Here is a 25,453-nt window from a genome sequence, read left to right as displayed (position 1 = left end):
TCCCCGGGGGAGTAGACAGGGAGGCCAGGAAAGTGCTTTTCCCGGACATCCTGGGCAGGTTTCCACGCCGACTCATGACGTCGTTCACACAGGCACCTGCGAGCTGAGCTGTGTCAGCGACTCTCGGCCTGGGCCCAGGCAGCTGCCTGACCTCCCTCACGGGCAAGTGGGAGCTTGTCTGCTGGAGGAGAGCCAGGAAATGGCATTTGGCTTCCTGGGGCAAGACCGAGCTGGCCAAAGACAGGAAAGAGCCAGCTCTGGGATCTCAGCGTGGCTTTTCACGACTGCCTGCTGGAAGGAATTTGCTGAGGCAAGGAGGGCAGCCTGCGCAGTGCCCCGCTGCTGGCCTTTGTGGTGTTCATGGACCTGTGGCTCTAAAGAGCCATCAGTGAGTGCTGCAGCGAGGGGTGCGTTTGCACACAGGGCAGCCTGGTCCCTTGACGTGCCAGCCCTCCATCAGAATAACTGCAAGGAAAAGTCACCCCAGAGGGCTGACTGAATCATCGGTGATTCCTGCCTGTCCCTCCCTCCTGCCTCACCCCCTTTCCCCACAGAGGCAGTAACGGGAGTGCAGGTGACAGGATGTTGGTGAGCACACATTGGATTTCCGCTGTGTGAAGACTGCCGGGCAATGTACATTTCTACCACCTGCTCAGCAGTAGTGTGTTCACAGGGTTGTCAGACAGGTGGGGCCAGGGCATGGCGGAGCAGGACAGCAGAGTGTGGTCTCTGGTTAGAAAAGTCTTATTTTGTTCTGTAAATCACCTCAGAGCTGGCGGGTACCCCCTGCAGAGCCTGCCTCGGTTCCTGTGCCTTCTGAGAGGAGATCCAGGGCTAGACCATAGCATACCTCCTGGGCTTGCTGCCCTGCATGCCAGCTCCAAACCACCCTTAGGTTGCTGGAGAACCAGTGTGGTGCTTTGTGGCTGTCACTGGGACTCTCACCCCTCCTCACGGCTGTGATGCGCCTCCTTAGGCTCCAGTCTCCTCATTCGTAAAAATGAGAATACCCTCCCCTGTCTGAAATGCTTGGAACCATTTCAGATTCCAGGGTTTTACAGAATTTGAAATGCTTCCCTTGACCTCACAGTTGGGTAATCTTGAATCCAAAACTCTAAAATCTGAAATGCTCCAAATGTTTTTGAGAATCATACTGCCATTCAGAAGCTCTCAGGCCTCCGACTTCTGAGCAAAGAATGTTCCGCTCATAATGGTAACTGTACCCTGGAGTGTAGCTGAGTGAGCGAATGCAAGGGAAATGCTTTAGTAGGGAAAAGAAAAATGAAATGAACCAAAAACAGAAAAAAGAGCAGAGGAAGAGCCACGTGCAGCAAAGTCGGTCCTTGGGCACCCTCGGCCCCCCGGCACTGTCGTCCTCCGTTGTTCATGCCCTCTTGGGCAGACCCTCCACTTGGCTTGTCTCTCTGGGGTCCTCGTTCACAAGCCTGGTATTGCTTCCTCCTGCCAGGGCTTAGTGGGAAGATCCGAAGGGAAGAACTAGGGAAGATGCCTTGAGAGGCCTAAGTGGGTATACACTGGAGCAGGGAAGGTTTGCTGCTGCAGTCTTCCTGTGGAAGTTAAGCTTCTTCTGCAGGCTCTGCCTAGCAAAGGTTCTCCCGCACTGTCACTCCAGCACCTCCGAGATCCAGGCAGGCCTTCCCTGGCCCTTGTCATGGCCCCATGCACGTTCAACCTGCCTCTGATGCGCCCTGATGTGAAAGACTCCAGAGAGAGCGCAGCCCGGTGCCTTCCCCGAGACAGCACAGAGCAGATCGGCCTCCCAGGATGCCATATGTTCCAGGGCCAAACCAGATGCCTGCTTTGAGAGGACGATAGCCTAGAGGGCCGGCTTTTCTGGCGCTCATCTCTCCTACAAGGCTATACACTGAGAAGATATCGTTTCCTCCCTAATGAGGAAGAAATTGGTTGTCTGTGTTGCCCCACACACACATAGTGATTATCCCTGATTAATAAGGGTCCAGGCTGTTGTCATGGGAGTCGACCTCTCATCCTCCCTCTACTGCACCCAGAGACTCAGAACCTGCAGGCAGCCAGGAAATGTTGGATGACAGGGAATGTTGCAGTGCTAGATCTATACAGCAAATCGTGCACAGTGTAGGCAGCCAGCCCTAGAAACTGCCCAAGTCCTATGAAAATGATGTCCTAGTGGGATGTGATGCTATGTGCCTGTAATCCCAGTACTTAAGAGGCTGAGGCAGGAGGATCACTGTGATTTTGAGGCCAGCCTGAAGTACATAGTGAAGCCCTGTCTCAAGAAGGAAAGGAGAGGACAGGACAGGACAGGACTTCCTGGGAAGGACTAGCTATCATACCTCTGGTTCTCCTTGTTCGGCATGCAGTACAGAAGGCTGGCGGGCCTATGCTGGGTCTCTAGGAGCAAGGAGCAGTCTCGGAAGTGGGCTGAGCTGGCAGCTTACGGAGAGCAGCAAGCGTGGGCCTCGCATGTCCTGTGTGCCCCACTTGCGCGGCTCCCACAGCCCTTGAGCTACCATAAAACTAGCCCGAGTGGCACTCTCAGCCATAAGTGTGCCTCACTGTCTTCATGACGGGGGATTTATTCATTGCCACACTGTGCACGGCACAAGCATGGACGCATCTTCATGAGGCCTCGCTCAGGAAGCTGCAGCAGGGTCCCTTCCAGCCGACTGAGCATGGGTAGCCTTGAACAAGATGGGGACACACTCAGCCATAGGAGAGGGAAGGGTGGCCCTCCCTCTGCCTGCCGAAGAATTAAGAAGAGCATTGAGACCTCCTTACCCTCATGTTTGAGCAGGTTAAGTGACATGAACTGGGTTATAGTCATCGATGAGAAAACGAACTAATGAAAGCACAAAGACAGAGAACTGAAAGCAGTAACGGGAGTGCTGACAACCCAGCTCCAGCTTGCTGTGGTCCAAATCCTTTTGTTCCCATTGACGCCGCCTCCTCCCAGCCCTCTGCCCACTGTGCTTCTGCTGTGCCTTGCTTCGTCTTTTCTCGCTCTGGGAATGAGGATCTCTCCTAGATCACCTTCATGTTCTGTATGATATTTAATAAGTATGCTGTAGATACAAGACACCCAGTTTCTCTTGGGTGAATGAGTGAATAAGTGAATGAATGGATGGGGTGAGAGTTGGGAATACAGAGCCAGTCCTTTCTGTCTCTTACGTCCCCTGGCTCAGCCTTAGTGAGTGCTCAGAAATGCTTACTGAATGAATGAATGACTATATAGGTGAGTCAGTGAGCCAGTGAAGAGCTAGGACCCCCAAGTATAACACATGTCTGATGAGAGTAGGTGGCCCCAATGTCCACAGCACTCCCGTGAAGCAAGTGTTGCCTGAGCTCCTAACTCAGCGCTCTGGTAACCGTTATCACCAGAAAGCTGAGCCACTATGGCCCTGGGAGGGGACGGCCTGGCCCTGGGAAGATGAAGGCAAGGAGGGAGGCACCTATGGCAGAGTCTAGGAAACTGCCCAACTTGGAGCTTCCGTTGTCCGGCGCTAGTGCACTCAGACAACACTGCTTTCCTGGTATCAGTGGGTGACAGTACACACAGATTATCACTCATAGCAGCCTGTGTGTCTGGAGTTTTTATTAGGACTGTTATTAGCCTCAATTATTACACAGGCAGTGAGCTGGCTGAGTCATAGTCCAGTGGTTGATCTCAGTCTCCAGGTCACCCAGTACTGAGTGACCCAGACCCCTAAATCATGTCCTTGAGCTTTCTGGTTTGCCAGCTCCCACATAAAGACCTGAGTCTCATTATTAGACTCTCCACCCCAGGCCCCAGGCAGACAAAGACCCACTTTACTGTGGTCTCAGGAGAACATCCTGGGAGCTTAGAGTTTCTCTCCCTGAAGTCAAGGATAAGGCCAAAGTCAGACCTCTCTTTGAGCAAGGTTAGGTTCTTCCCTGTACAGCACTATAGCATGCAGAGTAACTGTGCCATCCATTGCAGTGTGTACACTGGCTGGCGCTCTCCCACAGCCAGGTGGGCTGGGAGGAAGCCTGCCCTGGGTAGGAGAGGACCCCACCTTCCCAGGAAGTTGGGGCTAGGCCTGGCGCTCCATCGTGCAGGGCTTGGTCCCGTGCTTTACTGTGAAAGCCACAGCTTCTCTAGCCCGGCCCAGTGTACACTTCTCCCAGAGGGCAAAGATGCTTTGGAAATTGCAAGACAATTGAGCTTCTCCAAGGGAGCCCTCTGCACTAAAGGGGGGATTTTATTCATAGCCTGCCTGCCTTACTTCTTCCCTCTGCGTGGCTGGGAAGAGGGGTCCTAGAAGGTAGAGGTTGGATTTTGGCTTCCTTAAATTCTCGAGTGCAGTGCAGTCTCTGGGCCGAGCTGGCCGTGGGCTGGGAGGGCACAGGTGTGCAGAGTGTAGCTGCCGTGCCCGTCAGGTGTGGTAACCCCTGTGTGAAGGGCCTTTCCCAGTGGCTCTGTGCCATGGCTCTGCAGTGGGCCAGGCCTCACCTGCCACTTACCTGTGTGTGGCCTGTGTGTGGCCCACGAGTCCCAGCAGCCCGGCAATCCATCAGCTACTTCCTCCAGCCCTGGCCTGGAGTGCTGGTTGCTCTTGCAGCTCTTTCTCTGTCCCCACCAGGCCCATGTTCTCCCAAGAAGCCACTGAGTGACCTGAGTAGAGTAGAATTGACATCTTCAAATGGCTCAGGGTAGAGGAGGATTTTCTCTACACTCTCGGTGCTTAGGATTATGGATTTATAGCAAGACTAGTGCATTACCTTTGCTCTGTCCGTGAGGCCCTCTGTGAACCCCAACTCCAGGGTCACAGTGTTCTCCGGGCCGTAGGCCTGCACGGGTGCCTGTAGGTGCTCACTTGGGTGTGTGTCATCCTGTTCCATCACCCTCTTCCTGGGCAGGGAGGACTGTGCTCAGCAGGCGCCTTGCGGAGATGCTGTGCTCTGAACCATCCTTCCCCTGTCCACATTCCATCCTTCCTCACTTGGCTGTGTGGTTGCTTTTGACAGCAGTTCTGAGTCGGAGATGGAGGAGGAGGAGGAGGAAGAGGAGGAGGAAGGCCAGCTGCCCCCTTCTGACCTGGGCGGTGTTCCTTGGAAGGAGGCTGTGCGGATCCACGCCCTTCTGAAAGGAAGGAGTGAAGAGGAGCTGGAGGCCTCCAAGGGCTTCGAGGCTGGGGAGGAGGAAGAGGAGGAATACGAAGAGGAGGAGGAGGAATACGAGGAGGAGGAGGAGGAAGAGGAGGAGGAAGCATCTAGTGAAGGTCAGAGAAAAGCCTCTCCTGCCAGCCCTGACCTTGTCCCGTGTGCGTGCTGGAGGTTTCCTTGGCTCAGTCACGAAGGCGCCTCCTTCGGAGCTGAGACCTCATCTCCCGGCCCTGGGTGCAGGGCAGACCATGCGGTGGGAATAATACCTTTTGTTCACACTGTTGTTTCTTATTAGAAGCAGAGCTCAGGGGCCAGTCCAAAGGCTGGGTTCTAATTAGGTTATACATTCCTGTCTTCTCGTTTTCTCTTTTCCCTTTAATCTCGGTTAGAGAAATTAGAGTGAAGCAAGGAAACTGAGCTCTCTGGGGGAGGCTCTGATTCCCGGTCTTGGATGGCAGAGGCTGCTGGGAGCTTAGCTGCCCAGTGCATGGGGCTCCCTTGATGATGCTCAGAGGAATGTTGGGGCCCGGAGTCCTGGAGGAGCTGGGGTTCACTAGTCAGTCGGTTTAGTTGTTCTGAAAGACTCTTGCCTGGGAGTTCTTGGTTCTGTACCTCTCTCTGGGTCTGTGACCTCCAGTGACAAGGAAGCAAATTTCTGGCCCCCCCCTCCGTGCCTGTGTAGAAAAGATGACCCTTCTTCCTTGTCCTCTCCCCAGGGGCCCATGGGAGGTGAGGATGGAACCAAGGCAAGTGGAGACCGGACTCCCCAGACAAGGGCCTTGCTCCGTCTCTGGAGGGCACAGAGCTGGGAGTGAGGACTCACTCGGGCCTTTGCCTTCTGAGCTTCGCTTCCCGCTGTCTGGGGACAGGGAGCAGGCTAATACTGGACTGCACAGGAGACGTGGCACGTGGTTGCCCTGCTGCCCCAGGCTTTTCTTTGCATTTCCTGGAATTTGCCACACTTGCTGCCCAAGCTGAGCCCAAGGGCTCTTTCCTCTGGCACCATAAGGCCCATACCTTCCCAGACTCGGGGTTCTTGTCCCCGAGCCCCTCAGTGGAGAACGGTGGGGCCTCAAGACACTAGTCCTGACGAGGCAAGGTGGAAGGAAACAAAGCATGCCTGACCGTGGCGTGGACCCTGGGAATTGGTCTGAGTGGTCCAAGGTCAGAGCATATCCTCAGAAGCTTCTAGAAAGCTCCCCTGCGGAGCCTCTCTCCCCTCCAAAGGTGGAGGCCAAAGCTGATACAGGTGTGGTGGCTTGTGCTCCTGCCAGTCAGGAGACATAAGTAGGGTCTATGTGAGGCGCTCCAGATCCTGGCTACCTATGTCCCTGCTGTCAGAGACACTAGCCTGTTCATATTATCCCAGAAGTCATCTCCACGTGGCCATTAATGCTGAGAGGCTCTTGCCCTGACACAGCTTAGGGTCCGAGCCTGCTAGCTCCCCCTGTAGGAGCGTTTAGCCAGCTTCCTCTCCTGAAGGCAGCTTCCTAGTCTTGGACCTAAGGGCAAGACCAAGCCTGTAGGGAACAGGGCCTCAGCTAGAGAAATACGTAAGGACAAATTCAGCCCAGTTCTGAACATTACTAGGTGGGACCAGTGTTCCTATCCTGGAGTGTATGCTGTCTTCCAAGCAGCAGACGTTGACACTGTAGGCAGCAGTAGACACTGTTGCCTCGCTGCTAAAGATAACACCATCTCTTGTCTTTCCTCCCCTCCACTCCCTTTTTTCTCCTTTTGTGCCCCTGTGGGATTCTTGATGCCGTTTGTGGGTGTCGGGCTCCCCCTGCTGTAGAAGGGGAGTATTGCCCCTGGGACAGAGAACTCCTGCAAAGCCAGTGGCTCCAGCATCTCTCAAAGGAAGAAGAAACGGGTACACGTAAAGGTACCCACTTTGCCCCCACCCACCTTTACCCTAGCTCCCTAGCAATCCTAAATATGCCTCCAAGAGCAGGTCCCACGTGAAAAGAGCTGCGTCACAGAACTGCTCCCCAGGCTTAACCTCCCCTGGCTGGGTACGTCCCCGGGCCCAGCATTCCCAGGCAAAGCAGAGCGGAGCCTGTGGGCAGCAGAGGTTCAAGAGGAGCCACAGAGGAGTTCAGGAGAGCGTGTGGCATGCGGCCTCCTCTCCATGCTCTAGCTTTTACTGCAAGTTCTTATCAGCTAAAAGCCAGCTTCTGTACTGCAGAAGGCCCCGGGCATGGCCACAGCTCTCCCATCACCTTCACAGGTGCCTTTAGCCTTCCCCAGAGAAGAAAGAGAGGTGGGCTTCATGCCATCGCCAAGTCCGCAGGGCTGCGGTGTTAACTGAAAGCAGAGCACTGCACCTGGAGGAGGCTGGCTCTCTTGTTGCTTAGAAGGTAAAGAAAGGCCCTGCCTTTCTCTCTCTCTGACCTACCTTCCCCATCCTAAGATGCCCAGGCTCCCGGGTGACTTTGCTGTGACCCAGGGGTGTCTAGCACCATAAAGACATGTCAGTCAGTCTTGGCAACAGTGCACAAGCGTGTGACGACCTGCAGTAAGGAGCCCGTGAGAGGTCAGCGTCCTCACGTGGCAGAAGGCAGCTGGCATCCACGCTGAGGCTTTCACTGGCACCCACCACCCATATAGCTTCCCCTTGCTCCACCTAAGAGGTTGTCGTCATAGTGAGTTACGCTAGGAAGCCAGGCTGCCCAGTCAGGTTGCTGAGGGAAGGAGAACATACGCTCCCATATGGAAGAGGCCCCTGCGGGAAGCCCAGAGCCCCTCAGATCCGGTGGCACCTGCTCTTGCTGTCTAAACAGCCACCCTCCTTCCTACATAGCATTCCCTCCCCACCCCCCGGTCACTGGCTGCCTCCTTTATCTTAACCCAACTGTGTGGCACGATCCGAGCACTAATGACAGGGACCCACAGAGCAGGGGCTGCACGCCAGTTCCATGGGCTCGTCCTGACAACAAGAATAAGTAGAAGGGACTGCTGGTGGGTTTGTGTCTAGCTGAGGGGCCAGGTCTCCTGTCCAGAGAGCTCAACAGCACACCAAATGAAACTGTAGGGAAGAAGGCTTTGCTCACAGAAGAAGCAGAGGCATGTCTCGGAACTCCACAAATTGGGAGTTTTACAGCTAGAGTTCCGCTTCCTCTCCCAGCCTCTGCCTTCCACACTCCTGCGACATGTCCCTGTCCCAAACCTGGCATGCAGCATGAAGCTTCTCAGGGAAGGGTGACTTTCTCTCTAGTAGAAATTCTTGCTGCATAAGCTCCACACTAAAAGCCAACGGAGTACACCTAAGCTGGTTGGCTGAGAGCACAAAGGCACTGTCCTGTCGCACCTCTCTTGTCACTTGTCAAGGAGAAGCTGTCGGCCTGGCAAGTGGTGGTAAGCATCTGCCTTATGAAAAGAGCCACAGTGATGTGTCCTGCAGGTCTCATGCCCTGCGAGTAACAGCTCTGTCCTCGGGACCCCTGGAGGTGGCCCCCAGAGGCCAGTTATGATCTGCTCTTGGCACTTGGGTCCCTCAGACACACCTGAGGATGCAAAGAGCTCAGAATCTGTATTTGGACGTGGACTATGCAGTTGTCTTTATTGAAATTAATAGTATATAGTGAGCTAAAATGACTAAATCCGACAATGAGAAGTATGTGCGTGCACACGTGCGCGTGTGTGTCTCAGCACATGGTCTCACTTTTTAATCTCTTTCTGATGCGTATTGCTCCTGGCAAGTACTGTAACTTTGCTATTTCCTTTCCTCCGGTGTTTCCTCCCCTCCGCTCCCTGCTGTTTATGTTCTCGCTCCACTGTCTCTGTCCTCTGCTCCATCCTTTGAACCTGGTCACTAGCCGGGAACCACAGGCTACAGCAGATCATAAATCCGGAGGATCCCTTGGCGATCCAGGCCGATGTGCACTGGACACACATTCGGGAGAAGGAGGAGGAGGAGAGGATGGTCCCAACCTCCGAGTCCTCCACTTCTAGAGGTAACTTCCCAGAGACACAAGCAGGCCCCAGTGGTCCTCAAGCTCCGTCCCCTCCCACGACTGCAGAGGACCTTGCTGCCCGTGCAAGCCGCCAGCTTGGTCAGCAGCCAGCCACAGAATAGTGCGTTTTCCTGATTTAACGCAATGGCCACCCTGGCCTCTGCTTCTGGGATATGTAAAGTTCTTTATGGAATAAGAGGTTTCAGTCTGTCTCCACTGATGCAAACAGTAACACAAAGCTGACCCGGGGAACAGTGGGCACTTGCTTGCTGTCCCGCGTAACCCATGGCACACTCTTGTTGTCCCTGCAGAGGTGCTGGTGCTTTCCCATGGGCTGGGCCTGAGGTGACCATGTGTAGCAGGCAGGGGAGGGCGCCACTTGCGGAAGTGAAGTCAGCAGAGCTGTGCAGGAGGCTCAGAAGCCTCCGTGTGGTTTCCAACTGTAGGTTTCAGTTGAGGTCTGTGTTCGCCCATCAGGTGAAAATGTGCCTCACTCAGGCTTGTTTTCGGGAGTGGCAATGAAGGATGAAAGAGTCTGTGGGGGCCGCGGGGCTGCGTGGTCTCGGCTCCACATCTTGTAGTTGCACGCCGTTGGGGTCGACACCCTCTTACATACCCCTCCCTGGGTTCGAGTATTCCCAGGGTGTTTACAGAAGAGTGCTTCCTGCCCTGGGAAGGACACGCCTCCTCTCATGGGACATTTCCTCCTTGCAGCCCCACATCTTCCAGCAGGCAAGACCAGCCTCCAAGATTGCTTTTACAGCTCTGTGCAGAGGGTGGCAAGAGAGGCGCTGCTGGAGCAGGACAGCACTGCCACCCTCCCAGGGGCTTCCCTCCTCTCTCCCTGCCCTGAGTGCCCGCCTCACAGGTTCACAGTGGATCATCATCCCTTGTTGGTGCCAGACAGGCCTGTGTTCGTGACAGCATCTCCCGTTTGGACATCAGGATTGCCTCAGCTCTCTTGCCTGGGAGCGCTTACTGCTGTGTAACTCTGTATTTATCATCTGTTTTACATCCAGCACCCGGCCTCCCCTCTATACGCCGCGCAGCAGTGCAGGCCTGGCTGGAGACGGTCTCTGGAGGTAGTCTGGTGATGCTGGGTGTCCCCCACTCACAGTAACCTCTCTTCCTAGGTGGCTCTGCTGGTGCCTTAACACTAGCCCCCGGTCCTGCCGCAGGTGCATGTGAGGGCGGAGCCAGAGGCGGGGGTGGGGCACTGCATGCCTTACGGGGCAGCCTTCCTGCATGGGCCAGAAGCGCCTCCCACTCCCTGAGCCACAGAGAAGGACAGACACAGCCTTCTTTCTATTCTTTTTTTTTTTTTTTTTTTTTTTTTTAATTTTAGGGAAGGGTCTACAGGGTGTTCAGGGTCTCACTACTAGATCAGACTCCTAGTGATCTGCCTGTTTACAGCCTCCCAAGAGCTGGGATTATAGGCGCATGCCACCACGCCCAGTCTCAATTGCTGTCTCAGCGTGCCCCGGGGACGGGGCCAACAGGGCAGGCCCAGGGATGGACCCCCGACCCCTGCGCCCGCTTACAGGCACTTTAATCCTCTGAGCTTTGACCAGCCTTTTCTTCCTATTCATAAAGCTTGGGGTAGAGGCTTTTTGCACAAATTAGTGTGAAAGCAAGAAGAATCAGACAGACCAATCAAAGTATCAGAGAAGAAAGTAGGCAGAACTCAGAGATGTGTAGTGGGAACTGGCCAGGGAAGCGGGCAGGCAGAACTGGGTCTCCAGACTGAGGAGAGTCTCTAAGCACTTACACCAAAGGGTAATCCAGAAACCTTTTTTGTCTTAGATCTTTCTGGAAATATGTTCTTCCATGAAGAACTGCTGGCGTTTTGGGCAGGTGATGGTTCCAGGCAGCATGACCAGGGTCTTCTGCCTTGTCCACGTTGTACGCTGCCCATGCCCACCCCAGTCACGGTGACAGCAGAGTGCTGTCACCCTGTGTGCATTCGCAAGCTCTGCCTTGAAATGAAAGCGTGGCATTGCCTCCTGCCTGGGATCCTCCTGGGACAGACTGGCCTGTGTGGGTCTCTACCACCAGGCGCCTCCCAGCGCAGCCTGCTGTCCTCAGCAGTGGCAGGAGTAGCACCCTCAGGGTGGGATGAGGCATCACAGGCCACAGGAGAGGGAGCGCCACGGGTGCGCAGCCGAGCTGGCCCTGAGCCATCAACCCCAGGACAGAAACGGCTGAGACCTAGTTAGTGTGCACCCAATGGTGGGCGGGGGGGGGGGTACTTCCCAGCTGGCCGCTGCGGTAGGATCTGTCCCTGGCTTTCAAGGCGTGTGGCCGCTTCGAGCACTCCACGCCGCGTCCTAACCTGGATTTCATCCCTAGTCCGCTGCTCAGGCTGCAGTCTCCTTGAGCATCTGCCGCTGCCGCCGCCGCCGCCACCGCCGCCACCGCCGCCGCTGCTGCATCAGTAGTTCTTCTGCTTGTTTCTTGATACGTGTGATAATCATTCTTTTCAAGGTCCTTGAGGAACGTTCCCCTGACACACACACCCCTCTGGCTCTACAGCAGACATTGCTTAGAAAGTCCAAACAGGAGAACCGGTGAAGGACCAAGAGCCCGGGACAGGCACAGGCTAGCCCAGGGACAGACTGGGGGGGTCCTGGCAGGGTTCTCTTGCAGCCAGGGAGAGTGTGAGGTGACCACCTCCACACCAGCACTCTCTGAGTCATTCACAAAAACATGTCAGGCGCAGAACCCTGAGTCCAGAGGAGGAGCTCTGCTTACTGTGGCCCACCAGGTCTTTAATGCTCACACACGGTAGACTACCATGATGAGCTTGCTGTCCACATGCGAAGCCCAAGTCTGACGAGAGGTCCGTGGACCACTGCTGCGTTTGGTGGGGCTCTCACTTGCCCTGCTTAGAAGTCCTGCTCCCCGTGCTTGGTGAACTGTCTTCTATGCGTGGCCAAGAGCAGGGTGGTCACTCAGAGGCTTTAACCTGTGGAAATGGCTGGGCGTGGTGGTGCACATCTGTAATTCCAGCACTCAGAGGCTGAGGCAGGAAGATTGCTGCTAGTTCGAGGCCAGCCTGGGCTACATAGTTCAAGGCAAGCCTGTGGAAATAACTGGCTGGTCTCCCCAGGTGTTTCCTCAGCAGATGCTGTTAATGTAGGAGACAGGTGTGGCATGAATCATTCACCAACCCAGGATGCAGCCTGAAGCACATCCATCTGTCCCTGAGCCCTAGACTGTCTGATACATCCCAAACTTTGTATAAGTCCTCCAGAAACTAGATTCAAACCAGCATCTTGCGTGTTGTGCATAAAAAGATAGGAATATGGGTCAAGGAATTAATTTTAGGGTTTGTTTGTTCGAGACATGCAGTTCCGGTTGGCATCGAACTCACTGGATAGCCAGCTGGTCTGGAACTTGCAGCAGTCCTCCTGCTTCAGCCTCCTTTGCTAGAGTTACAGGCATACACTTCCACACCCAGTTTAAGGAATGTTAAAGCAATAGAAACTTGCCTACCTGGCATCTAGGTTAGAAGACAGTGCCAGCGTCTTAGAGATACCCTTTCTAGTCAGTCTTCCCCCTGCTCCTCCCAAAGCAAGTCCCTCTATGGGTTTCATCATAGTCCGGCCTCAGGGGCGCCTGCACCAGTGCCCCGCGTGGTGCCCTTGCCCCAGTGCTGGCTGGAGGCAGTGGTGAGGCTGGCTGCAGCGAAGACACTGCTCTGTGGGACAGCTGGCCGTGCGTTATGTGACTTGCCCACCCCCACTTTCAGGGCAGCTTTCTAAGAAATTCCCCCAGAGTTAAGTACTCCTGTGTCTTTGGCGTGTAATTCATTTTATGTTGGGTTTTTTTTCCTTTGTTTAAAAAGTAAGAGGGGCTGGAGTTCAGCCGTGGAGCTCTTCCTGGCATGTGTGCGGCCCAGGCCTCCATCCCCGCAAAGGAAAAGAAAGAGCACCAGAGAGAGAGAGAAAGGAAAGAAAGGGACAGACAGACTGGCTGCAGCCAGTTCCTCAGTGCCTGTCAGGCCTCGGGTCTCAGAACCTGCTTCCTGAAATGAACCTGAGTGAGAGGCTGGAGGGTGGCTCTGCTTGGCCCTCAAAAGGAAGCCACAGAGCCCTGCTGTCTCCCCCGGCGCTCGCAGCCCAAACGCTCGGGAACGGAGGCCACACAACCTGGCGGGGGTGCTCCCAGCCTCCTTTGGCAGCACTGGAAGATTCCTCTTGAGTCCAGAAAAGGAACTTTACATATCCTCTTGGTCCCACCCTACAGGCTTTGGCCGAACATTGCTCCACGTTCTCAAGAGAAACCTCTGCCAGCCATGGGAAGGGGAGGGCCCCGGGTCCCACAGTCCCCAGTGCCACTCCAGGGGGTCCCACAGTCCCCAGTATGACTTCAGGCTAAGCAGTTTGACCCCAAATGCGTCAGCCAGACACTCAGGGCTGGGCTGCAGAACTGTCATTAAGGGACTGAATGACCCCTGCAGGCCTGGGAAGGGGGCGGCTGGGCACCTTATGGGTCTGGCCTGGCCTAGGCAGAAGCACCCTTCCCTGCCCTCTCCCCAGCCTGCTCCAACAGAGAGGCCCTGGGCCCTTTCAGCCCCCACTCTGCTGCCAGAGCACCCCAAGCCTGTTCCGGTGGCTCTCACATGACCACCGATTGTGTGTCTGTCTGTCTGCCTGCTTTTTTCTTCCTTCTCCTTGACTGTCTCTGCTTTGCAGTCCCCTTGGATGAGGACGACCTGGAGGAAGATGAGGACTCAGAACCAGCCGAAATAGAAGGGGAGGCAGCAGAGGATGGGGACCCAGGGGACACGGGTGCTGAACTGGATGACGGTAGGGGCCCTGACCACCCTTCCCCACCTGGTGACCTCCTCTGTTCCCTGCAGGGACACAGCCATGGGTGCTTAGAACTCAGAAAAGAGTCAAAACAATCTACTTTAAAGCAGAATCTCAGGCAAAGTGTGTCAGTCAGGAGTTACTCTTTTTCTGCCAGTGAGCAAGTTTCATCCCCCCCCTCCGCCCCCATCCCCCGAAACCACCAGGTGTGTCCTGCAGGTGTAGTGCTGCAATTGAGAGCCCAGCGAATCTCAGACCTTTGCAGGGTCTTAAATCCAATGATGACTCTCACAGCAAGAGACAAGGACATTTTAAGAATGACTGTCTTGATGGTGAGCAAAGAACGGCATGAACCGGGCTGAATGAAAACAAGAATAGAAGTAGAGATGACACAGTGAGGGTGCAGGCCTCAGCTGCAGGGTGCAGCTGTGGGTTGCGCGTTGGTGAGGGAGAGCAGAGAGAAATCGGCAGCAGGCATAGCCGGAGTTGCTCCTCATGTCATATGTCATGGTCCTCGTACCTAAAAACTAAACAGCACCACAGGTTGTGGGAGACTCCATGCTGCAGAGGCCACTGCTTTTCACGTCAGGAGGGTGCTTTAGCTGGGTGGCCCAGGAGACAGGTGGCCCAGCAGGCAGGGTCTGTCACCAGGTAAGAGGCTGGGCTCACCAGGACCACAGGACATAGTCTGGACCTTGAGCTCAGGCACTGCAGCCCATTGATGCACTCCAAAGAAAGAATAAACAGGAGGGGCACAGTTGGCTTACTGGGCACACCAATTGTGTCCCCTGCCTCCCCAGATCAGCACTGGTCTGATGACATCCCATCAGATGCTGAAACAGAGCTTCGATTGCGGCGCCAGGCTGAAGTGGAAGCAGAGCTAGAGCTGAGGGTGTCAGAAAATGAGGAGGAGGAGGAGCCACCTGCCTTACAGAAGCAGCAGGAGAGAGGTAGGCCCCCTGCCACCGCTTCCAGAAGGTTCCAGAAGGCACACCAAGGCACAGGGTCCCCTCCTCACTGTCCTGCCTCTCCCTCTCTCTTTCCCACTGTCCAGGGATACTGCAAGTGATTTTATACAGTAGCTCCTTTCCTTTCATCCTTGAGAACTGGCTTTTCTATACCACAGGCTAACAACAATACCAACAGGGTGACACATGGTGAAGAACCTTCCAGGAGTGTGCTCCACTTCCAAGGACAGGGAGGACAGGCCCAGGCATGCCATGGAGTTGGCTCTATGGCTCCACTGTTTTCCTCCCGCCATGGCACGTGCTGGCTGCTATGTGACACCCTCCAGGAGCTGTCTGGGGCTCTGTGACCAGAGCCCATGGGGCCATGGGCTGTTGTGATCTCTGTTTTCTTCTTTGCAGATCCCTCCCAGGCCCCGAGCCCCACCTGGTCCCCTCAGGAGCAAGCTGTTCTCTACACTCCGGCCCACAGCCCTGTGACAGAGGTGAGGGTTGGGCACTCATGGGAATAGAAGCTGAGGAGACTTAGTGAAGCTTGTCTGGGGACCAGGTGTTCGCCCCTGCAGAGTGAAGGCTACCAGACTTAGCCTGAGGAAAACTAAACCTTTGTTCTCTTGTGCTAAGTAGAATGGCAGGAGGGTCTTAGGGGTTCTAGCTTAGACCTCCCAGATAGACAAATTTTTTTCTAAACTGAAGCAATAATATTTATGGAATCGGGTTTGTTTTGGCAGATATATTTTCCTTAATGTTAGAACAACTATAAAACTATTTAAAATTTAAAGTATGCCTCCAGAGTGCCACTATTGCATGAAACCACAGCAGAAAACTCTGTGTAGAAACCCCAGATGGCATCCCATGCAGCAGGTCTGGGCAGTGCCATCCCAAGGGCAGGTCAGAGAGGAAGCCCTTCATCTGGGGGCCAGCGTGGCACAACTCAGGTCGTCTGTCCGTACAGTGGGGGACTTTATCTTTTGGTTTCATTTGGATTAGGTTGGTTTGGGGCTTATTTGTTGTTATTTTTTGGTGTGTTTGTTTGTTTGTTTGTTTGGAGCAGAGTCTCACCATGTAGTCTAGGCTGGCCTTGGACTCCCCTTTGTAGCCCAGGCTGGCCTTGAACTCTTGGTGATCTTCCTGCCTCTGCCTACTAGTGCCAGGGTTGCAGGCATGCGCTATGAAGCCCAAAAAAACTATCTTACCGAGATGCTGCAGTGGATAACAGAAGGGATGACCTGTGAGCATCTTTGAGGTTCCTGGGAAAGATACTGTAGTCAGTAACTGAAATCTTCCTGCAGTGCTGGGCACTGTGTGGTACCTCAGGGGTGTGGGCCTTGGGAATTGTGGGCTGGAGTGAAAGCGAGTTCATTAGTATCCTTCAGACAGTGTTCATTTCAGTAGACAAAGAATGTAGGTTGTGTTTGGGATGAAGCAAACCCTGAAAGCCCAGTCAGTTCATCTAGGCTAAGTAGAGGGGTTCTAAGTATTGAACAAATAGAGCAGAAGATGAAGTTTCTCCCTGAGCCGAATAATGGCTACAAGAACAAGAGAGAAATTTGTTTCAACATGCTGAGTCCTTTGAGAGCAGACGCTGCCTGGGGCATGCATGTTTTACCCACTGATGCCTTCCTCCTCATGACATTTCTCTTCCACCTCTGTAGGGGGCGCAAGTCCCACTAGCCTCTGTCACCAACAAGGTAAAATCCCCTGAGGAGCCCCTCTTCCCTGCACCTCTGCTGCCCCAGGAGAAGCCCAAGGCTGAATCCCCCGTGGACCAGCACGCTGCGAGCTCTCCCCTGAGCTCCCCTATCCGGTCACAGCCGGTGGCTCTGCCTGAAGCCAGGACGCCTACCTCACCGGTCAGCTTGCGGCTCACGCCCGTGGCCCCCTCAGTACCCCCCTCCGCTCAGCTTCCTATTTGCTCCCAGCCTCAGCCTTCCACAGAGGCCACCATCCCATCCCCCACCGAGTCCCCCATCCGCTTCCAGCCCATTCCTGCAAAAGCATCCACACCCCTGGCTCCGCTGCCCACGAAGAGCCAGGGTGACCCCAAGGACAAGCTGGGCAGCCCTCTCGTGGTGGAGGAAGCTCTGAAACGCAGCGACCTGGTGGAGGAGTTCTGGATGAAGAGCGCTGAGATCCGCCGCAGCCTGGGGCTCACGCCTGTGCCCCGGCACAAGGGGCCCGAGCCCAGCCTCCCCCTGCCTGCCATCAAGCCGCTGTCCCTCAAATCCTACTCGGTGGAGAAGTCCCCTCAGGACGAGGGTCTCCGCCTTCTGAAGCCATCACCTGTTCCCAAAAGGCTAGGCCTGCCCAGGTCTGACGGCGGCGAGCCGTTCTCCCTGCCTACTCCCAAGTCGCCGCCGGACCGGGAACTGAGAAGCTCCCAGGAAGAGCGCAGGGACTTATCCAGCAGCTCCGGCCTGGGCCTCCACGGCAGCTCCTCCAACATGAAGACCTTGGGCAGCCAGAGCTTCAACACCTCGGACTCCACCATGCTCACGCCGCCTTCCAGCCCGCCCCCGCCCCCGCCCCCCGACGAGGAGCCCGCCACCCTGCGCAGGAAGCCGGAGTCCAGGGAGGCCGATGCCCTGGCCTCTGTCGTGCCCCCGCCCCCGCCCCCGCCCAGCTTCATGCGGCCCCCTCGGGAGCCGGCCCAGCCCACCAGGGAGGAGGTTCGCAAGTCATTCGTGGAGAGTGTGGATGAGATCCCCTTTGCGGATGATGTGGAGGACACGTACGATGACAAGACTGAGGACTCCAGCCTGCAGGAGAGGTTCTTTACGCCCCCCTCCTGCTGGTCTCATCCAGAGAGGCCACCCCACCCACCGCTGGCCAAGGAGAACGGGAGGCTGCCTGTACTGGAGTGCGACAGCCAGATACAGAAAAGAGGGCTCTTCTGGGTCTCCCCGGAGGCCAAGGAGCTGGCGGAGGAGCGCATGCGAGCCCGGGAGAAGTCTGTGAAGAGCCAGGCGCTGAGAGACGCCATGGCCAAGCAGCTAAGCCGGATGCAGGAGATGGAGACCATCACTGGGGCCTCCAGGTCGCGTAAGGCGTCCGCTATGGCCATTCAGGGCAGAGAACGCAGGTCGGAGTCTCCCAGGCAGCCACGTCTCAAAGGTTCCGAGGAGCCTACCCTGAAGCAGGAAGCCACCAGTGAGGAGGTCCTGTCGCCACCCTCCGACTCAGGGGGCCCAGATGGCTCCGTCACCTCATCCGAGGGCTCTAGTGGGAAGAGCAAAAAGAGGTCATCCCTCTTCTCTCCGCGCAGAAGCAAAAAAGAGAAGAAGCCCAAAGGGGAGAGCCGACCCCTGGAGAAACCCAACTCCAGCCTCCTGGAGGAGGTGGCTGCCAAGCCCAAGTCCTTGTGGAAGTCCGTCTTCTCTGGGTATAAGAAGGACAAGAAGAAGAAGAGCGACGAGAAGTCCTGCTCCAGCACGCCGTCCAGCGGAGCCACCGTGGACTCTGGCAGGCACAGGATGTCTCCGATGGTGAGAGCAGGTATGTCCATAGCCAAGCAGCCTCACAGCACAGGGCTTGAGTAGAGCGTCCTCTGGTGGTTTGGTTGTGCTCAGAGGACCCGTATTCCTGTACTGCTCCACCAAGGACTTCAGGAGCCAAAGCACAAGTGGCAGAGCATAGTACCCTTCCATAAAATGATGGATGCAAAAGCCAGATTGGAGGTGGGGAGGCGACACGATGTTGGTGCCCTTCCTGAAGTCACATTATGCTAATGGTGGGCCTGCTTTCAAGTGGGCAAAGCAGAACTGACGGGGTCGTGGGTGGGTGTCTGGAGGGTGCCATCTCTTTCCTGTTGGACCTGCCCCTCCGTGTGGGGACCAGGGTCAGTACCCACACTCACACCTCCCTACATGCCACGGGGGAGGCACATTACCCCAGCTGCTGTCCTCACGTGGCCTCTTTTCCCTCAGAGCTGCAGCTCCGACGCCAGCTGAGTTTCTCGGAGGACTCGGACCTCTCCAGTGACGATGTACTTGAGAGGACCTCCCAGAAGTCCAGGCGAGAGGTGTGTGGGTCCAGGGCCACACTGGGGGATTAGAGGGGCTGGAAATGGTTGGTCTCTAGTGAGAGAGATGACAGGAAGAGACAGTCTAAAACCAGACAGAGGATGTGTGCCTCCCGTACCCATCCTCCAGATGGCAGGATGCGGAGCCCAGCCCAGGGCCCAAGGACCGGCCACAGGAGGAGTCTCAGTTCAGGCCTTGCAACCAGTGTATGGGTCTATTTGCTTCTGGGGCAAGAGTTTTGGGGTCTGCTCCTGTGAAGAAGGCCAGAGTTTTCTGTGCTTGGCCTTTAGCTGTCCACTCTTTTTTCCCTCAGAAGTCCTCACGTGGAGTGGCATCTACCAGGTCCTGGTGACAGGAAATAGGTTTGCTAGACACCAGGATTATAGAGGAAGGGGACAGGGGTACAGGCATGCAAAGGAGGTGAAACCAGGTTTCTCTTTAGGCATAGGCCTGCTCTGCCCACCTGCTTGATAGATTTTTAATTAGAGGACTTTTTGCTATTAAAGAACTGAGACACACCTGTTGTCTTAGCTGTTCAAGAAGTTAGAACAGGAGAATGGCAAGTTGGAGCCCAACGTGGAACACTTACTGAGACCCTGTCTCAAAGATTTTTTAAGAAGGAAGCAGGTTTTGTAGTTCACTGCAGAGGCCCTGGGTTCATTGTCCTGCAGCCCCTTCCCCATATAAGAAAACCTGTTCCTATACCAGGTACAATGGCACCTGCCTGTAATTCCAGCTACTTGGGACACTGAGGCAGAAGGATTGTAAGTTCAAGGCCAGTCCTGGCAGCTTAGTAAGACTGTCTCAAAAAATAAAGGGTTGGGAATATAACTCAGCAGTAGTAAAGGCCACTGGGTGGAGACCCTAGTACCACAAAAAAACAAAACAAAACAAATCAAGTAGTTCCATAAGTTGGCCTAGATACATACTCAGTCTGGTGTGGGCTGGTCACTGCTGCAGGGCCTAGGAGCTGTGGCCACCCAGCTCTGCTGAGAAGCAAAGGTCTTCATGTGCACAGCTCCTTCACTGAGTCTTCCAGCCTCCCAGGGCTCCTGTTGCTTTGTGTAGAGACTGTCGTGTTGGAGGAGGAGAGGACCTGGAGAGCGTTCTAGTGGAACAGCTGCCTCTCAGTGACAGTGCTGGATGGGAATAGAGCTGGGCAGGCCTTAGCTGTAAAGTAGGAATGCCCCATGTGAGCTCTCCTGCCCTAGGGTTGGCCCCCTGCTGTGCAGGGTGGGGGGCCTCAGCTGCCCACTGTCTCCCTTTTTCCCACCTTCTTGAATGAGAAACTTTGCAGAACATGATAATAACCTTTTCGACAAAGCCTCCCTGGGCCTGGGCCAAGTGTACCCTCTTTATCCACAGCCTTAACTGTTAGTCAGCCTGCCTGCCCGCTGGCTGGGGAGAATCTGAGTGGTCTCTGTGCCCTGTGTGTGTCTGTCCATAAACATGGGTTGGGCAGCCTGTTTCTGGGTTCCTCTTTAATAACTTGGCAAACTGGAAAAAGCCAATCAGCCTATTTCTCATGGTCTGCGCATTCGTCTCCCTGATTGGGCCAGCTCTCTGTCCAGTGTCCTACAGACACCTGTCCTCCTGCTCCACCCACCTGCAGAGCCAGCCTCATGTGTGCACCCCTTGCTGCCACTCAGTGGTGATGTGGCCTCTCCCTCAGCCTGGGTTCAGGGTGCTGCCATCAAGATCCCTGCAGAGGTGTCTCGGTACCAACCAAGCAGTTGCTTCTAGATTTGCATGTGGTCCCTAAAAGCATTCCAACCCTGGGGACAGGTGCTGCCTTAGGGGACGTTAAGGGCCGTCTGTGAAGAAAAGAAAATGTAAGAGCCAGCCAAATATCTCAGCAGATTAAAGCACCTGCAAGCAGGATCAGGGGCCTGGGGTTCAATCCCTGGGCCTGCCATGACAGCCCCACTGAGACGGCAATTGAGACTGGGTATGGTGGCGAGCGCCTGTAATCCCAGCTCTTGGGAGGCTGTAAACAGGCGGATCACTAGAGTCCGATCTAGTAGTGAGACCCTGAACACCCTGTAGACTCTTCCCTAAAATACAAAAAAAAGGAAAGAAAGAAAGAAAAGGAGAATGTGGTCCAGCTTCCCTTTGCTTCTGAGCTGACCCACAGATGCTCAGACCACTTGTATCACGTAGGTCACATACTTCAATCTGCGGTCAGGTCTCCTCTGATGTCTTCACAAACGACTGAAACAGACTCCAAAATGCGAAGCAGCAGGCTGTCACCTAGGTTGTGCTGTAGCCATCGTCTCTGCATGACCTCTGCTGCCTGCAGCCTCTCCCAGGCCTCACTGGCACCAGGAGTATAGGAGCTGACTTCCCTGTCTGTGCAGAAGTCACAGGCAGGTCCCAGCTGTAGATTCTGAGAGACAGGGCCTTCAGGCCTTGCCAGCAAGGTGGGACCTGCACGGACAAGGCCGCTCACTGCTTCCCATATGGGACACGCCGAAGACAGCAGGGCCTGGCAGTGGCCGGCCTAGTTCTTCCTCCAGCATATGGAGGTGGTCAGAGGAGCCCAGGGCCTCTTGTGTCCACAAGACATGGAAGATGAACCAGACATGGAGCAAGACACAGAACATGAACCAGAATCGAAGCGGCCATAATGGACCCTTCTGAAGCAAGGAAATGCGAGTACTGAGTGTGATACGCTTTAAGAGTATCATTATCCAATCAGTACCAAGTTCACTGCAAGTGACAGAGGAGCTGTCATTTTGTAGGAAAATGTCTGTGTTCATGGGAAGAAGAACATGCTGAATTTATTAGGGATGGAAGTTCATGGGTCTACAGATGATTCAGAAACAGAAAAAGGAATACTGCATATAAAGATTATACGCAGCAGCCGGGTACTGCCACTCTGCCCCCCATACACCGGTATCCATGGTGGCCACAGGTGCCGACATCGTTGCCGTTCTTGAGGTGATAGTGATAGAGCTGTGTTTCTTTGTGTGTGTGTGTGTGTGTGTGTGTGTGTGTGTGTGTGTGTTGCTGGCAATTGAACCCAGGGCCTTCACACTGAAGTCTATCCCCAACCTATTTATTGTGAGACAGGGCCTCACTAAGTTATCCAGGCTGAGCCCATCTGGCAGTTTTCCTGCCTCAGCCTCACCCATTGTACTGGGATGACCAGGCATGCATGCCTCACCCAGCACTTTTCCTGCTTTGAACTGGCCTGCTCTGACAATGGAATGATTTCTCTCACTCCTTTGGGCGAGGGAAGCAGGATTTGCTCTTCCGCAGCCAGTACACCTGTGAAATGCAGGTTCCCACCACCCTGGCCCCCTGATGGGCCTTGCGTCCCTCCTGTGCTCTCAGTCTCCCTGTCTAGAGCCACCTCTCTGCCTTGCTTAACACGTGGCCAGTGCGAACACCAGAGAGGTGGGCGGCTGGCCCTGGTAACCTGGGCGGCTTACTGCAGAAGAGGGCATTTAGCACTAGTGCCTGAAATACTTTGGGCAAAGAGCAGTGACTCGTGTCATTTGAGCTCCCTTCCCTGACTACTGTCACTCCGTTGCCCACATCACTGTCACTGTTAAGAGACAGATGTGAGGCAGGCTTGTGTCCCTCTGTGTTTCACATCAAACCCCCCCCCCACTTGATGCTATCCCACCCCATAGATGTTGAGCGGCAGGAAGTGAGTGTGTTTCCACAGCAGAGGGCTGAAGGAGCGGGCTGCTGCAGGAACGCAGCCCCTGGGCTCACACATTATAGCCGTGAGTTCCACACAGTGGACGCAGGCAGAGGCTTTGTGGTGGTGAGGAAAAGTGTTGCTGTTTGGTGAGTAGGAAAGGAAACCCCAGATGTCTGATTCAAACCTGGGCTTCCACCAGGCCAGTAGCACCCACCTGTAATCCCAACCACTCGGGAGGCTGAGGCGTCACAGATTGAAGGCCATCTTGAGTAACTTATTGAGGCCCTGTCTAAAAATAAAAATAGCTGGGTGTGGTGGTGCACTCCCTGCGGCAGGGGGATCTCCATGAACTACAGGCTAGCCTGGGCCACATAGTGAGTTCAAGGCCAGGCTGAACTACATAGCGACCGTGTCCCAAGAAGCATACACACATACATACATAATAAAACTAATGAAAGGGACTAGAGTGTAACACAGTAGCTCCTGGGTTCAATCCCCAGTACTTGAAACAAAAAAGCAAAGCAAAGCAAGGTTCGTGAAGATGCAGCTGCGAGGGCCTGTCACTCAGGTTCGTCCCGTGCAATTCTATTACATTGTGCAAGAGAATGTGTTTAAGTCTCATGTATTTGTTTTAAACATCTAATTGATTTTACTCCATGTCTGTGTTCTGTTTTAATTTTTTAAGTCATCATTATCATTGCTGTTCTGTTTTGTTTTCTGTTGCCATCCCCTTAAAAGTCGATTTATGTACCACACGCCTTGGCGTTCAGGAGACCCCACTCATCAAAGGTAGCGTCCTGCCCCCCCCATTGGACCTCATTGCATGCCTGTCTGTGATTAACGCCGGAGCAGCGGGTCCTCACTAACTGTTCAAAAGTGCACGCAGCCGTAGCAACCAGACTTCCGGTAGCTGCATCCTGAGGGACAGGAAGCTGCTCTTCACTGGCTCGAGTGCATGTGGTCATTTTGCTGCAGTGCCCAGGTGGGGGGCAGAGACACCCCTCTGCGTCTGGGCACCCCAGTGAGGGTACTGCAGGGTAGGTCTGGCTGAGCCACTGGGGCACTGAATGCCGCGACAGTGCTGCCTGTACCTGTCCACTTGAGCTCTCAGTCGGCATGATGAGTCCTGAGCCCTGAGCTGAGTTGGGAACTCTGAAGTCTGGGAAAGTCTCCTTGTTTGGTTTTCTTAGAGACAGTAGTAAACAGATCAGAAGGCCAAGTTCCCACACACCCGGGCCAGACCAGCAGGGGGCACACTGGCTTCCATTCCCCCCACCTGCCCTGTGTTTGTTATGCTACTGCCAGGGGGCCTCTGGCCAGGCCACTTCCTTCCTGCCTCTCTGTGGCAGTGGCCGGTGCCCCTGCAGACCCCAGAGACAGGCAAGGGTCACTTTGCACACACTTCCTTCTTCAGCCTGCATCAGTTAGATTGGTATCGACCAGACAGAAATAGAAGCATCTTTGTTTTCTCTGCCTCAGATGTTAGTTCATAAAAGAAGTTTTTGAATCCCATCATCTGAAGAAAGTGGTTTTTGATACCAAACAAGAAAATAAATGGATCCTGATTTTTCCCCCTTCTTCTTTCTATTTGCCTCAGAAGCAGCGGGCTTAGGAAAGTTTTACACCAGCACTTTTATTCCAGGTGCAGGCTCCCTTAAGCAGAGAAATAAGTGTTCTGATTCATAGGAGACCAGAGTTCCTTCCTCATTTTAGCCTCCTGACCCTCAGGCCCATCAACCTCCCGTCCCTGTCACCAAGAGGAAGTGTCTCACCTTGGGGTCTCTAGGTATACCCTGGGGCATCTGGGCTCCTGCGGGGACAGGGGCCCGTGAGGTTTCAGGCTGAGCTGCAGCCGGGCACTCTGCACACGGTTCAGCTACTGCTGGCTGGGCACCATTTCTCACTTGGGACAGTCCTCCGTGCCCCTGCCGGCCTGACTGAGGAGATCTGTCTTGTTCCCTCCAGCCAAGGACCTACACAGAGGAGGAGCTGAATGCCAAGTTGACCCGGCGTGTGCAGAAGGCGGCTCGGAGGCAGGCCAAGCAAGAGGAGCTCAAGCGGCTGCACCGAGCCCAGGTATGGTCACAGGTGGTGGGACATGGCACTGGGAGGAAAGTCAAGGGGCTGCACCTTCCTGTGCACTGGGTGGCCTCATCCATGCTGAGGGATGGTGAAGAAGCCAAGCAAAGACCCTGTCACCAGAATCACTGCCGGATGCAGCTACAGGGGCCATAAGGAGTGGGCCTTCAGGAGTGCCCTAATCCCTCGGTCTACACCGGTCATTTTGAAGCCACTTATTGGCTTCCTCCTGAGCCTGAGGAAGCAGCAGTGTCCAGAGTCAGTTCTTAGCCTGCCAGCCTCGGGGGACCTGCACCATGTGGGGAGAGGTTGGAGCTGTCTGCAGTCATCAGCCTGCCTTCCACCTTACATCCTATGCTCTCAAAAATTCTTTGACTTGCAGAGAGAGGATTAGAAGAACCTTCTCACAGGTGTAGTAATCTTGTTCTAGAAAGGTCTGCGGTGATAATACCTAGATGTTTCCTGTGGGATTTTACACAGGAGTGGCTGGCCGTGTCCCACATCCATCCTCTGGGTGCTGATAGCAGCAGGCTGGAACCTGCTGTGGGGTCCAGTGCCGGTGATGTGCGGGTCACACTCCAAGGACGTGCCTTACCAGAGGCGCTGCTGATGTCTTCATACAGCTGTATGAAACTCTTCCTCTGAGTTTGTGCAGTGTGGTTTAGTTTTCTTCCCGAGAGCTCAAGAAAAGAGGAAGCTGGGTGCTTACACTGCTCTCTCATGGCAGATCATCCAGCGGCAGCTGGAGCAGGTGGAGGAGAAGCAGAGGCAGCTGGAGGAGAGAGGGGTCGCAGTGGAGAAGGCCCTCCGCGGAGAAGCAGGTACTGTCTGCGTTCTTTGT

General features: G+C 54.8%; 1 protein-coding gene across 22 annotated transcripts in view; it reads left to right on the top strand.

Annotated features, from left to right (window-relative positions):
- Nucleotides 1-25,453, top strand: part of Mical3 (microtubule associated monooxygenase, calponin and LIM domain containing 3) — a 218,064-nt gene that overhangs the window by 173,563 nt on the left and 19,048 nt on the right. For 16 of the 22 annotated variants that reach the window (XM_023717698.1, XM_023717717.1, XM_023717715.1 and 13 more), the window contains 11 exons: nucleotides 4,987-5,240; nucleotides 8,943-9,080; nucleotides 10,100-10,162; nucleotides 13,778-13,891; nucleotides 14,695-14,844; nucleotides 15,262-15,344; nucleotides 16,515-18,354; nucleotides 18,786-18,880; nucleotides 23,272-23,322; nucleotides 24,499-24,609; nucleotides 25,340-25,433. In XM_023717698.1, coding sequence (XP_023573466.1) covers nucleotides 4,987-5,240; nucleotides 8,943-9,080; nucleotides 10,100-10,162; nucleotides 13,778-13,891; nucleotides 14,695-14,844; nucleotides 15,262-15,344; nucleotides 16,515-18,354; nucleotides 18,786-18,880; nucleotides 23,272-23,322; nucleotides 24,499-24,609; nucleotides 25,340-25,433 — 2,993 coding nt within the window. The remainder of the gene's footprint in view (nucleotides 1-4,986; nucleotides 5,241-8,942; nucleotides 9,081-10,099; nucleotides 10,163-13,777; nucleotides 13,892-14,694; nucleotides 14,845-15,261; nucleotides 15,345-16,514; nucleotides 18,355-18,785; nucleotides 18,881-23,271; nucleotides 23,323-24,498; nucleotides 24,610-25,339; nucleotides 25,434-25,453) is intronic. The other 6 variants (XM_023717700.1, XM_023717710.1, XM_023717705.1 and 3 more) reach the window with 6 other exon arrangements.

Source organism: Octodon degus, unplaced genomic scaffold (assembly GCF_000260255.1).
Source record: "Octodon degus isolate 3935 unplaced genomic scaffold, OctDeg1.0 scaffold00054, whole genome shotgun sequence".
Classification (NCBI taxonomy): Eukaryota; Metazoa; Chordata; class Mammalia; order Rodentia; family Octodontidae; genus Octodon; species Octodon degus.
Note: the sequence above shows the minus strand (reverse complement) of the source record. Positions and strands in the feature narration are given on the sequence as shown.